The sequence below is a fragment of the Bos taurus genome, chromosome 8 (genome assembly GCF_002263795.3).
Source record: "Bos taurus isolate L1 Dominette 01449 registration number 42190680 breed Hereford chromosome 8, ARS-UCD2.0, whole genome shotgun sequence".
Taxonomy (NCBI): domain Eukaryota; kingdom Metazoa; phylum Chordata; class Mammalia; order Artiodactyla; family Bovidae; genus Bos; species Bos taurus.
In genome coordinates this window covers 52,718,002-52,732,804 of record NC_037335.1, presented here as the reverse complement: position 1 = coordinate 52,732,804, position 14,803 = coordinate 52,718,002, and the positions used below count along the sequence as shown (strand labels likewise).

At 41.4% G+C, this 14,803-nt stretch overlaps 1 protein-coding gene across 1 annotated transcript in view; it reads left to right on the top strand.

Moving 5' to 3' along the window:
• Positions 1-14,803, top strand: part of PRUNE2 (prune homolog 2 with BCH domain) — a 290,504-nt gene that overhangs the window by 231,820 nt on the left and 43,881 nt on the right. The window contains 1 exon segment of the mRNA XM_059889462.1: positions 14,298-14,377. Within this exon segment, the coding sequence (XP_059745445.1) occupies positions 14,298-14,377 (80 nt within the window).

Genomic DNA, 14,803 nt, shown 5'->3' with positions numbered 1-14,803 from the left:
ATCTCTAGCTGCATCCATATTGCTGCAAATGACATTATTTCACTCATTTTTAGTGCTAAGATTCCATTGTTTATATTTATCACATCTTCTTTATCCATTCATCTTTTGATGGGCATTTGAATTGTTTCCATGTCTTAGCATTGTAAACGGTGCTGCTATGAACAGTGGGGTTCATGTATCTTTTTAAATAAGAGTTTCTGTCTTTTCTGGATATATCCCAGGAGTGGGATTGCTGGACCATATGCTAACTCTATTTTAGTTGTTTTTTGGAAATTGAGGTACAGTTTATTTACAGTGTTGTGTTTGTTAGTTACTGCTGCTGCTGCTAAGTCACTTCAGTTGTGTCCAACTCTGTGCAACCCCACAGACAGCAGCCCACCAGGCTCCTCTGTCCCTGGGATTCTCCAGGCAAGAGTAGTGGAGTGGGTTGCCATTTCCTTCTCCTTGTTAGTTACTACTGTATAGCAAATGATTCAATTTTACACTTACATTCAATTTATACATTCTCTTTTATATTCTTTTCATTACGGTTTATCATAGAATGTTGAATATAGTTTTGTACTATACAATAGGACCTTGTTGTTTATCCAGTTTACATGTAAAAGCTTACATCTGCTAACCCCAATCTCCAATTCCACCCCTTCCTCAAGCTCCTCCCCCTTGAAGACTACCAATCTGTTCTCTGTCTGTGATTCTATTTCTCTTTTACAGATATGTTCATTTGTGTCATTATTTTAGATTCCACATATAAATGATATCACATATTATTTGTCTTTTTCTTTCTGACTTGCTTCATTCAGTATGATAATCTCTAGTTGCATCCATGTTACTGCAAATGTTATTATTTTGTCCTTTTTATGGCTGAGTAGTATTCCATTATATATGTGTACCACATCTTCTTTATCCCTTCATCTGTTGATGGGCATTTAGATTGTTTCCATGTCTCGGCTATTGTGAATAGTGCGTCTATGAACATAGAAGTGCATGTATCTTTTTGAGTTATAGTTTTGTGTGGACACATGCCCAGGGGTGAGATTGTTGGATCAAGTGGTAATTCTATTTTTAGTTTTCTGAAGAATCTCCATACTTGTTTCCACAGTGGCTGCACCAACTTACCTTCTCACCAACAGTGTAAAGGGTTCCCTTTTCCCCACACCCTCTTTAGCATTTGTTATCTGTAGACTTTTTAATGATGGCCATTCTGACTGGTGTGAGGTGGTACTTCATGGTAGTTTTGATTTGCATTTCTCTAGTAATTAGTGCGGAGAAGGCAATGGCACCCCACTCCAGTACTCTTGCCTGGAAAATCCCATGGATGGAGGAGCCTGGTGGGCTATAGTCCATGGGGTCGCTAAGAATCAGACAAGACTGAGCGACTTCACTTTCACTTTTCACTGTCATGCATTGGAGAAGGAAATGACAACCCACTCCAGTGTTCTTGCCTGGAAAATCCCAGGGACGGGGGAGTCTGGTGGGCTGCCGTCTATGGGGTCGCACAGAGTTGGACATGATTGAAGCGACTTAGCAGCAGCAGCAGCAGTAGTAATTAGTGATGATGAACATCTTTTCATATGCCTTTTGGCCATCTGTAGAAATGTTATTCTTAGTTTTTTAAGAAACCTTCATGCTATTCTCCCTAGTGGCTGCATCGGTTTACATTCCCACCAACAGTGTAGGAGTGTTCCCTTTTGAGAAATGAAATTTTATTCAAGTTGTTTTCATATAGAATGAGGGTCAGCAAACTATGGCCTCCAGGCCAAATCTAGTTGGGCACCTATTTTTCTACCTAGTTTTATTGGAACACAGCCACGCCCCTTCATTTGCATGTTTTATGGCTATTTTTGTGCTACAGCACAGTTGAGTAGTTGTGACACAGACTGTATGACCTGCAAAACCTAACAAATTTAGTATCTGGACCTTGACAGGAATTTTGCTGACCCTAGCTCTGGAGAAGTCAAAGACTTAATTCCCCTGCCACACCCTAGGGATCAACAAATATAACTGCTTGAGCAGCAGTTGAAAGAGTATCTCTTTGGGCTCCTGTTGTTCATATTTCTGGGGCCAGACTGTCCACACTCCTGAGTGACTAAGGGGAAGTAAAACCAAGGCAGTGAGGCCATTGCATTGCACTGCTGGGGAGAGGAATCCTTGTGAACAGGTTTCCTCAAGCGGGAGGGTAGCGTAGGGGAGGCATTTACAGACTCATTTGCACAAACCAGAAATCCCAGGTGGTGCCGAGCTGCTGGTGAGGAGGACGGGCAGGGTTTCTGGAGTCAGTGCTCAGACTCTGGACACTTACTTGGTCAACCTCCAGAAGCTGCTGACTGCATTTCTGAAGACAAACAGAAATTTCCATTTCTCTTCCTCTTCATTTCACAAAAACCTCATCCTTATTTAGCATGCCCGCCCCCCGCCCCAACCTTCCCCCTACCCCAGGGTGCTCCTAATAGCATCAGAGAGGTATTTTTATCACTGTGGGAGAAAGCACTGTAAACTGTACACTGGCTGAGCTTCACCTGATTATGTTTAGAGCAATTGCTCTTCTGCGATCATCACTTTTTTAAGAATCACCCAGATTTCTGAGTTGTGTTTTTGTGTTTAAATTTTTAAAAAATTGCTTTATAATATTGTGTACATCCATTGTACTAGTTATCTAGAGGGGTGAGATGGGGTGGGAGGAAGGCTTAAGAGGAAGGGGATATATGTATACATTTGTCTGAATTATGTTTTGAAGAAAGTTTAACTTGTTATGGAAAGTGATTTGTTGGTAGAGAATTTTGGTGGTCAAGTTCCATTACGTGATAAGACTTTATGAGGAACTCTTTGCTAGAAGAGCAGGGCATCCTCACATCTCTAAATAAGGGTGTTTATTCAGCAGCTAGTTATTCACCTCCACCACATGCTAGGCCCTTTGCCAATTACACATGCTAAGCACTGGGAGAACCTGCCCTCATGGACCTCTGTGTGTAAGTGTGGAGGTGGGGAACAAGAGTGGTCATGAGTGTGGGAGGTAGGGCAGACAAGCTAGGAAGAGATTGTTGTAAATCATGAAGAATATCTATTTGATGTGAGCTCAGGGTACTGTGGAACTTGACCTAACTGTGCAGGTTGGGGATGAGCCCTGTGGCCGAGATGTCTAAGCTGAGTTGTAGATTGTACTTGGCCCTAAGCGAGGGCCAAGTAGGGAATGGGCACTGGCCAACGTAGGGAGTGTCTGAGGGGAGAGTAAGCTTGGGTGTATCCTGGGAAGCCAGACCGTGAAGTCTGGTGAGCCACACTCTGGAGCCAGGCCCCTTCCTTTGGGGCAATGGGGATGTGAAAGGACTGAAACAAGGTTAGATTGAGAAGGTTGGATACTGAGCAATGTGGAGGGGTGGGGAGTGAAAACAGAAACAGGTTTCTGCTAGGAAGAAAATGAACTAAGATCGTAGCAGTGAAAGTAAAGAGGAGAAGATGAGGCCAGTGTATAAGACTGGATTGTCAGGATGGTCAACTGGATTGGGAAGAAATGGTAGAAAAAGAAGGAAAAGAAGAATGAATGCTCATTTTGGGGATTGGGAGCTCAGCGACATTCACCGGGATGGGAAGATGTTAGCTGACTATTACCATGTAATAAATTGTCTCAAAATTTACCTTAAAACAACAAACATTTATACTCTCATGGTTTCTGTATCAGGAACTAAAGAGCAGATTAGATAGTGGTTCTGACTCGGGGTCTCTTACGAAGTTGCTGTTGAGACATCAGTCATCTGAAGACTTGACTGGGGCTGGAAGACCTGCTTCCAAGGTGAGCCCCTCAAATGGCTGTTGGCAGGAGGCCTCAGTTTCTGCCTGGATTTTTATAGGAAGCCTCAGTTCCTTACTACATGCTTGAGCATCCTCTGGATGTGGTGGCAGCAGGCTTCTCCCAGGGTGAGTAATCCGAGAGAGACCAAAGAGGAAGCAAGGCACGTGCTTCTTGGGATCTAGTCTTAGAAGTCACACACTGTCACTTCTACCTCATTCCATTCTTTAAAAGCAAGTAACTAAGTTCGGTCTATGCTTAAGGAAAGGAGGATTAGGCTCCAACTTCTGAGGGGAATGTCAGAGAATTCATGGACATTTTTTAAAACCACCGCAGGGAATGTAGGCTGTAGCAGACCTGTGTAAAAGAAAGCGCTGAATTCAGTCTTATACATGTTGAATTCAAAGTGCTTATGAGTCATCCAAGTTGTGAACTGTATATTGGCTTCAGAAACAAGTATATGCCCCTCTGCAATGTGATATTACATCATTTAATTTAATCTTCTTAACAACAAATACATTATTGATGTCTTAAGGTCTTAGAAAAAAATGTGGGACTAATATATACCCTGCAGGCAAGAGGTAGAATTCTCCATGCAGCCCTGTTCACAGCCAAGGATCTAATTATTATCTGAAAAGCAAAGGGTTTAAATGATATTTAGGCTTTCCTTCTATCCCTCCTCAGTGTTCCTTAAATGGTAGTGCTCATAAGGCTACTACAAAGGATTTTATACAGAGCGACATATGCTGTCATTCAAGGGTCGTTTGGATGACAAGCGATTTTTGCTACTTGGCTATTCTGAGAATTCAACTCTGAGTAAGGAGACTATATTATGTCTCTCTCCTCTGAGAATCGGAGAACAGATGGCTGTGGTTTGTGGGGTTTTGCAAAATCCCTAGAGAAGGTAGTAACTGGGTGAGTGCCAAGTGCTTATCTTCTATTTGTTTTCTGTCTTCTCCTTTCCCTGTTCTCCCTTCCTTATCTGCCCTCAGCTGACTGGCTTATAGGAGTCACCACACTTATGTGTTCTGGGGTGAGTGAGGTCCCATGGGGTAGCCAGTTGTTGGCAAGAACCTCATTTCATGAGCTCAGACTCAGCTTCCTAAGCTCCCATCCTCTCCTGATATCAGCTTGATTAAGCTGTGTGTGATCCCCAGTACAGCCTGTCTTACCCCCAGTTGAGTAATGTGATAAGAGCTCTGGAGCTTACAGAGTAGCATGTACCCTTACCTTAAATTGTGCTGCCCACTTTATCAGATTTCCCTGATAATTCAGTTGGTAAAGAAACCGCCTGCAATGGAGGAGACTCTGGTTTGATTCCTGGGTCGGGAAGATTCCCCTGGAGAATGAATAGGCTACCCACTCCAGTATTCCTGGGCTTCCCTTGGCTCTCAGTTGGTAAAGAATCCACCTACAATGCGGGAGACCTGGGTTCAATCCCTGGGTTGGGAAGATCCCCTGGAGAAGGGAAAGGCTACCCACTCCAGTATTCTGGTATGGAGAATTCCATGAACCATATAGTCCATGGAGGCACAAAGAGTTGGACACGACTGAACAACTTTCACTTCACTTCACTTTATCAGACAGGGATCCTAAAATGGAAACTCTCCAACCCTTGGTCTTTAAAGGGCTAATTTATGTATTTAACAAAGGCAGGCAAGCACCTGGTGAAAGATTTTCTTCTTTTTTCATTTTATCTCCATGCCTAGAGGAAGCAACCTTACCAGTCCAGTGTGTCTTATTTGACTAGAAGAAAATCAGGAGAATTTTAGGAACTCTGTCATGAAAGAACTTTCTCTTTATGTAATCATTTCCCAAAATAAATAAGCATAACTATCCAGTATTTTTTTTAAGAACAATTAACATGCTTAGCCTGCTACCCTATTTCTATGGAGCTGTATTTCTTAATGGTCAGTCTTATAAAAATGATTATTCCCTGGAAATGGTGTTGTCAGCTGCTGTGTGCACACCTGTCAGGAAACATGAGCATCTAGAAGTGCTGTGTGTGTGTGTGTGTGTGTGTGTGTGTGTGTGTGTGTCTTGGTTCACTGCTCATTTGCTGTTAAGAAGACCCTGATCCTGGACAGGGCTAATCCTACAACAATTAAATCCCTCCAGCTTCAGAAATGCTGGAAGGATATACAATGTAGAACGGGCTTACCTTTGTACCTGGTCTAAAGGCAAAAGGGTGGATTTAACCAGGTACCAAAGTTTTGCTGTCGTGATTAGTCTTTTACTCTGTGGTGTCAGGACTGCCATGCTACAGCATGCTGGTTTCTTTATGAAGACACGTAAGTACCAGAAACACAAAATCTGGTAATAGAAATTCTTCTAATAGAAATGAGATCCATTCTCAAATGGAAGAATTCCATTTATATCACTGGCCCCCACTTGGTGCTGTTTGTGATGAGATAGGTGCCCACATTTAGTATAAATAGCATGAAGTTACCTAAGGGCATGGTTCTTTTTCTAACTTCCTGGATTGAGTTGAGCCCTAAGCTAATTCATTCATTTTATTTTCTAATATTTGAGTTCAAGGCTATTTATTTTACTCTAGGAATTTCTTTAGCTACTTTCACAAGTTTTGGTATGTCATACTTTATTGTTCAACAACTTACAAATATGTTTTCCAGTTTCCAGTCTTTTTATGATTGATTTCTTATATGTCATCCTGAAGTCAGAAAATAAAGTACATGCAGTATAGTGGCTCAGATGGTAAAGAATCTGCCTACAATGCGGGAGACCTGGGTTTGATCCCTAGGTCAGGAAGATCTGCTGGAGAAGGGAATGGCTACCCACTCCAGTATACTTGCCTGGAGAATTTCATGGGAAGAGGAGCCTAGTAGGCTATAGCCAATGGGCTCACAAAGAGTCAGACATGACTGAGTGACTAACACTAACTAAGATTGACTTTTGGTATTTTACATGACATTTTATACAATTTTCAAGAGTTTAAAAAAAAATGTGTAATTTTCTTGAATGTAGATCTCTCCATTAGATTAAGTTGTGTTAGTACTTTGTTCAGATCTTCTGTATCTTTATGCATTTTTTTTCAGATTTATAAATTCTTGAGACATATTCAAGTTCCCACCCATGAAATCAATTTCTCCTTATAATTGACTTTTTTCCGCCTATGTTGTTAAAAGCATATTGACTCTGGATCAATATACCTTCTGAGAAATTCCTCCTTTTATCATAAAGTATTAACTTTCTTAACCCTTAATAATGCTTTTCTGCCCAAAGTCTATTTTGTTTGATACTAATTTTGTGACATTTGCTTCTTGTGGCTAATGTTTTTCTGATATTTCTTTTTATAACACTTTATCATAAACACTTCTGCATTATTATTTTTAGATGTTCCTTTTTTAAGCAGCATGGCTTCTCAGGGTAAATGACATTACCTGCTATGACCGACAACCCAAATCTCAGTGCTTCAACACCATGAAGATTTTAATTCAGTTCTGTTCAGTCGCTCAGTCATGTCCGACTCTTTGTGACCCCATGAATCGCAGCACGCCAGGCCTCCCTGTCCATCACCAACTCCCGGAGTTCACCCAGACTCACGTCCATCGAGTCAGTGATGCCATCCAGCTATCTCATCCTCTGTCGTCCACTTCTCCTCCTGCCTCCAACCCCTCCCAGCATCAGGGTCTTTTCCAAGGAGTCAGCTCTTCACATGAGGTGGCCAAAGTACTGGAGTTTCAGCTTTAGCATCAGCCCTTCCAAAGAACATCCAGGACTGACCACCTTTAGAATGGACTAGTTGGATCTCCTTGCAGTCTGAGGGACTCTCAAGAGTCTTCTCCAACACCACAGTTCAAAGCATCAGTTCTTTGGCGCTCAGCCTTCTTCACAGTCCAACTCTCACATGCATACATGACCACTGGAAAAACCATAGCCTTGCCTAGATGGACCTTTGTTGGCAAAGTAATGTCTCTGCTTTTCAATATGCTATCTAGGTTGGTCATAACTTTCCTTCCAAGGAGTAAGCATCTTTTAATTTCATGGCTGCAGTCACCATCTGCAGTGATTTTGGAGCCCAGAAAAATGAAGTCTGACACTGTTTCCACTGTTTCCCCATCTATTTCCCATGAAGTGATAGGACCGGATGCCACGATCTTCGTTTTCTGAATGTTGAGCTTTAAGCCAACTTTTTCACTCTCCACTTTCACTTTCATCAAGAGGCTTTTTAGTTCCTCTTCACTTTCTGCCATAAGGGTGGTGTCATCTGCATATCTGAGGTTACTGATATTTCTCCCGGCAATCTTGATTCCAGCTTATGCTTCTTCCAGTCCAGCATTTCTCATGATGTATGCTGCATATAAGTTAAATAAGCAGGGTGACAATATACAGCCTTGATGTACTCCTTTTCCTATTTGGAACCAGTCTGTTGTTCCATGTCCAGTTCTAACTGTTGCTTCCTGACCTGCATATAGGTTTCTCAAGAGGCAGATCAGGTGGTCTGGTATTCCCATCTCTTTCAGAATTTTCCACAGTTTATTGTGATCCAGACAGTCAAAGGCTTTGGCATAGTCAATAAAGCAGTAGATGTTTTTTTGGAACTCTCTTTTTCAATGATCCAGCAGATGTTGGCAATTTGATCTCTGGTTCCTCTGCCTTTTCTAAAACCAGCTTGAACATCTGGAAGTTCATGGTTCATGTATTGCTGAAGCTTGGCTTGGAGAATTTTGAGCATTACTCTACTAGCATGGGAGATGAGTGCAATTGTGTGGTAGTTTGAGCATTCTTTGGCATTGCCTTTCTTGGTGATTAGAATGAAAACTGACTTTTTCCAGTCCTGTGGCCACTGCTGAGTTTTCCAAATTTGCTGGCATATTGAGTGCTTTCACAGCATCATCTTTCAGGATTTGAAATAGCTTGACTGGAATGCCATCACCTCCACTAGCTTTGTTCGTAGTGATGCTTTCTAAGGCCCACTTGACTTCACATTCCAGGATGTCTGGCTCTAGGTAATTATTATAATCTCATATTATTTGTTCATTAAATGGCTTTTATTGCCAGTTCTTCTGTTTACAGCATCTGCTGGCAATCTTTCATAATGTTTTTCCCTAGTGTAATTTGTAGCTTAGGGGGTGTGGGTTGGGGGTGTTGGTGTGAGGTCATCTTTTAGAGGGTTTTTAACTTTCTCCTAAGTGGGTTTCCAGTGAATCCTAGTTAGTGCAAGTAGCACTGCCAAGTGGTTTCATATTTGATTCTTCTGGAACCTTGGGAATCTTGGCTTTTAATGGTCCTAGGTGAATTTTAATTTTAATTTCTTGACTTGTGTTTGCTACATCATTCAGGTAATATAAATCAGACACACTTGGCATACAAATAGTGTGTCTAATTCTCACTGGTTGCTTTTTATTTTCTACCCAAGATTCCAGGCAGACTATGCTTTCTGAGGCCAGAGGATAGAGTTTGTTCTCACTCTCTTTTCATTAAGAGGGCGGTTCTTTAGGGACCATGGCCTTATGTGGATGTTCAAATCTAGGTCTTTCTTCTAGCACCTGGAGGTCTCTTCTCCTGTGGGGCCCTAAGGCCTATGTCCAGTCAAGAATGCTCCAGACTACCTTTCTTCAGCTTTCTAGAATAACTGTTCATTTCTGGCACCTGGAATTTCCCTTGGTCTCTCTCAAGTTTGGAAATGTATTGATTACTTTTAGGGTGTTCTGTCTTACATAGCATTTCTTTGCATTTATAACGATAAATGATATTACACCTTGTCAGACACTTTCTAATCTCTTCTTTTTAGCAAATAAAGTCTCAAAGTGACAGCTCAAGGGCTTCTACCTTGAATGTAATAGCATTGTTTTATTTTGATTAAACTTATGCAACTATTTCTTTTAGGCAAGTGATTCTAAGTTTCCATGTATAGTGATACAAATCTTTCTTTGAGAGCAAACTTGAAAAAAATAAGTCAATTGAAATAAAAGTATTAAGTAAACTGACAAGGGCTAGGTGACTATGACAAACCCATAAAGGTAGTATATTAATATTCAAGTTTATAAATACTTGAAAGCCTTTGATGCTCTTCTGAGCTTTGTCCTCATCTTTTAAAGTGTTCTTTTATGTTTTAACAACCTAGACAGGAAGATGTGTACATCAGCCTGAGCCTGGGCTGAGAGTGTAGGAAATCAGCGCATAGTGTGAGTCAGATACTCCCTTCAAAACAAGCAATAAAGATCGGAATATACAGTAGTACTACTCAGAATGGGTTGGATTAGCATGTTTGAACAAAGAAACCCAATATCTCTGGGTAAGACAAAACAAAAAATTCTTTCTTGCTCATATATCCAGTGAGCTTTGTTTAGAAGGCAATGGCACCCCAGTCCAGTACTCTTGCCTGGAAAATCCCATGGATGGAGGAGCCTGGAAGGCTGCAGTCCATGGGGTCGCTGAGGGTCGGACACGACTGAGTGACTTCACTTTCACTTTTCACTTTCATGCATTAGAGAAGGAAATGGCAACCCACTCCAGTGTTCCTGCCTGGAGAATCCCAGGGACGGGGGAGCCTGGTGGGCTGCCGTCTATGGGGTCGCACAGAGTCGGACACGACTGAAGTGACTTAGCAGCTGCTCCCCGTAGCCGTCGGGCTGAGCTCCTCCATAGGCACCAAGGTGGGGAACAACACGTGGCACCCATGCTTTCTCCTAATTCTTCTTCCCAGAAGTGAAACCTGCCACTTCAGCCACCATTTCATTTGTCAAAGCAAGTCGCATGCCCACCTTAATTTCAGAGGAGGACAGGGAGGTACACTTGTACCACGTGTGCAAAAAGTGGAGAGCCAGAACCGTTTGGTGAAGATCAGTGATGTTTATAAAACTGCCCAGCAAACAAACAATTCCAGATCCATCCTCTAGATGGAGATGTGGAGCTAAGCATCTTTTGGAGAGGATGGCCACAGTAGAGTCAGTCTTGTGTTTACAACTCCCCCCAACCTGTTTGGTACCTCCGTGCTGTATACAGAAAACCCCAAATTAAGTAGTGACTACCGATGGATATGGTAAAATACTTACCTTCACGATGGATTGATTAGTTACCCAACCGGTCCTGAGAGGCGTCCATTACTGATGTAAAACTCCATGCTATTTCCTTGCCAATTATTCTGTTTGGCTGCTTTATTTCTACAAATATTTATCGGCCTAATGTATGAATGTGGTAGTATTGACGATGGCTGCAACTTGGGTTTCTCCCAGGTTTGCCTCTGGTCTATTCTGGTTCAGTGTTCCTTCTCTCTTTCCTGGAGTTTCCTAAAAAAGTCTGCATGGCCTTCTGTAATATCTGTGGGTTTGTGGGTCCCTGGCTTCTGATCACTGCCCGATCACAGCTTCAGTTTTTCTCTTCCCTCAGGTATGTCACTTTTGCTTTTCTAGCACCTCCTTAACAGGGTCTCTGCTCTGTGTTGCAAAAAGACATTGAGAGACAAAGGCTCTATTTACTAACTTCAGTGCATCCGGGGCACTTACAGTCTCTACGGAGATCTGTTTAGCGCTGAAACTTACCCTTACCTGGGCTAATACTCAAATTTTAGGAAACTTAATTATGTTTTGTCTAACCACGACACACACTTCAGTTAAATTACTGATCCTGCATTATGTTTAAAGTGAGGGGACATAATACCTTAAACTTACTTAGTCAATGCTTTATAATTTTCAGAGCACTTCCTCATTCTGTTTATTCTCCACAGTCCCTGTAATGTTGGGTATTTATTATCTTCCTTTAAAATCACAAAGATAATTAATTTTCTCAAGGTTAATCAGCTTGTCAGTACTAACAGTAGAACTATAACCCATAACTAGACCCTCATATCTAGGACTCTTTGAATTACTCCATGATGTTGCCCATAGCTTAGAAACATCAACAAAACCTGCAAAAATTTAAGATGGATACTATCTGTTTTTAAACTTCGTATTGGGCCTATGGCCAGCACCCTTATGTGCTCTCTGAAGCAAGTAGATATGATGCCTTTTTTTTTTTTTTAAGGTTGACTTATAGGCAACTAGGGAAAATCATGTATGTGTGCATTTAGGGAAGTTCAAGTTTAGTAATTCAATCCAACACATATTTATCGAGTGTTTATACCAGGTGTCGGAGATGTAATAGTGCATTTAGGGAAGTTCAAGTTCAGTAATTCAATCCAACACATATTTATCGAGTGTTTATACCAGGTGCTGGAGATGTAATAGTGAAGAAGACAGACGTGGTTTCTGTCCTCATGAAGCTTCAAGGCTAATGGAGAAAGCAGTTACAATAGACAGCAAAAGGAACTTCAATAAAGGAGACAGCATTTTTTTCTTTCGATATTATTTTTAGGCATTGCACAGTCTTTTTTTATTGGTGAGGGAATGGAGACACAGAAAGATTAGATAATTTGCCATATGACACAGTAAGGGATGGAGCTAGGATTTGAATGTAACTCCTCTCAGCAGCATTTTGCTGTGTCACAGGTACTACAGGGTTGATGTCAAGGAGAACACAGACAGATGACAAGGCATCATTGCAGGGAGATCTGAAAAACTGCAGCAGTATAGGAAACCCAGACAACTATCCCTCTGGGTCCCAAGTCTTTCAAAACTGGGGCCCCTGGAAGGCCTTCTCTTTGCCCACCACTCCCACCTCCACTGCTGGACAGTTCAGTTTGCTGCCTCCCAATGCAGTGTGTCTCTGGCAGGAGTTATCTTATTCCTGCCATTACATTATTGTCTTTGGCTCACATGCTGACCCCTCACTCTTTTCGACTAAGCTGCAGGACTCATTTCAGAGAACATACACAGCAGAAGCCATAGCAAGTGTATGGAGAAAGAAACTCCGTATGTTTTTGAAGAGGTGTGTAGGGTTGACAGGTAAGGATGAAGGCATTTACTTCTCTCAGGAGCAGCTCTGAGTTTTTGGTAACAGTCATTATTATTTTAACTCCATCATCCCATTTTCACGACAAGAATGAGGCTGGTCTATTTCAGTCTTCTGTATCCTTAGCACAGAGTAGACACACAGTACATATTTATTGAATAAGTGAAGCAAGTTGTTATCACGAGGGACATAGGATTTTGTTTACATCATAGGCTTTATTGACAGTAAGGGGTTTAACTTGGATCCTGAAAATATTGATCATCCAGGTAAGCAAACCTCAGATGTTTGGTAGACCTGGATTGAGGTGGAGAGGAGTCGCAATAAGAGAGGGAGGGGGAGAGGGAGGGATTAAATTTAGGACTTTAACACAAAGGTTTATAATGTTTAAATTTAGAAGGGTGCCTACATCAGAGGTATTTACCCTAAATGAGAGAAATTACATGAAAGCGCCCAAGAATACAAATATATAATTGTGACAAATGGGGATGTACTGAATGAAGGTCAGGAGATAAAAATAAGTCAAGGGGAATTTATTGTGAACAGTGGTTCAATTCAGTTCAGTTGCTCAGTCATGTCTGACTCTTTGCAACCCCATGGACTGCAGCATGCCAGGCCTCTATCACCAACTCCCAGAGTTTACTCAAACTCATGTCCATCGAGTTGGTGATGCCATCCAACCATCTCATCCTCTGTTGTCTCCTTTTCCTCCTGCCTTCCATCTTTCCAAGCATCAGGGTCTTTTCAAATGAGTCAGTTCTTCGCATCAGGTGGCCAAAGTATTGGAGTTTCAACTTCAGCATCAGTCCTTCCAATGAATATTCAGGACTGATTTCCTTTAGGATGAACTGGTTGGCACTCCTAGCTGTCCAAGGGACTCTCAAGAGTCTTCTCCAACACCACAGAACAGTGGTTAGCTTCCTACAAAAGCACGTGAATTTGCCACAGTTTCCTCAGTATTTGTCTGTTCCCTTCCACTAGTCTTACCAAGTGGGCTAATATAAACAGTCGCAGGTTCAAAACTGATTAGAAAAGATAGTAACTCATGACCAAAACCATCTTCATCAATGTGTAATTCACAATGAATTTTTAAATATTCAAAGGAAAGAAAATATTAATAGTTGGTACCTCCTCAGGGATGTCAGGCACTTTATATTCATTGCTTAATCTTTCAGCAGCTCAGTGAGGTAGGTGGTATATCCCTATTTTACAGAGAGAGACCAGCAGAGTATGCTTTCCTGTACCCATAGTTTAGGTAGTATGCTCAAATTTACACAGAGGAAGAGATACATACAAAGTCAGCTCTGTCCTTACTCCAGAGCATGTATTACATCTCTTGTTGGAAAGAAACAAAGTTACATGTCTCCTTAAATATATTTTATTAGTTATTTACTTTTCCTGTTTTTGAATTTCACGAGGTGTGTTTACTTGTGTGAGCTGACAGAAGTGACTGTCTATGTGCACAGAGTAAAAGCTGTGTCTGTGGTTCTCATTCACAGTAACTGCAGAAAGTCTGTTTTCTAAGTTGGGGCCACTTCCAGTGAATTCAGTACGTGTTCTAGGTTTATTGAAAATACTATCCTGGAATCTTGGGGTTTCCTTTTCAAAGAAAATGAAATCCCATGCAGTGTTTTACACCATTTGCTTTTTTTCTTTTTTCTAGACTGCTGTCAGAGGATGTGGGAATGGACATCCACTCTGAGGAGGGGATGCTGAGTCCCATTGCTGCAGACATGAGGCCAGGTGAGAGAGTGTTCGTTCATTTCTTTCAGCGGTGTTCTATATCCAAACGTGTTCATTATTCAGTGAGAGAACCATTTCCTGTGCATCCAACTTGTGATTTCAGTGATAGAGGTGAAGAGAGTGAAAAAAAAAAAATGTGTGAGGAAGGTGTTAGGCTTGATGTAGTTAATTACAGAGTCAACTTGAATAACCAACGAACGCAGGCTACCCTTTGTCTCCCAAGCCATGCCTAGATCTGCCAAAATGTTTTCAGTTCCTGTGATAATGGTTGCTTTTTATCATAATATCAAATTCTAACCAACATCTAAGTTCACCAAATTTATACTTAAGTGTGAAAATATTTAAAATTAGTGATTTACAGAGAAATGCAAATCAAAATCATGAGGTACCATCTCACGCTGGTCAGAATGGCTGCTCTCCAAAAGT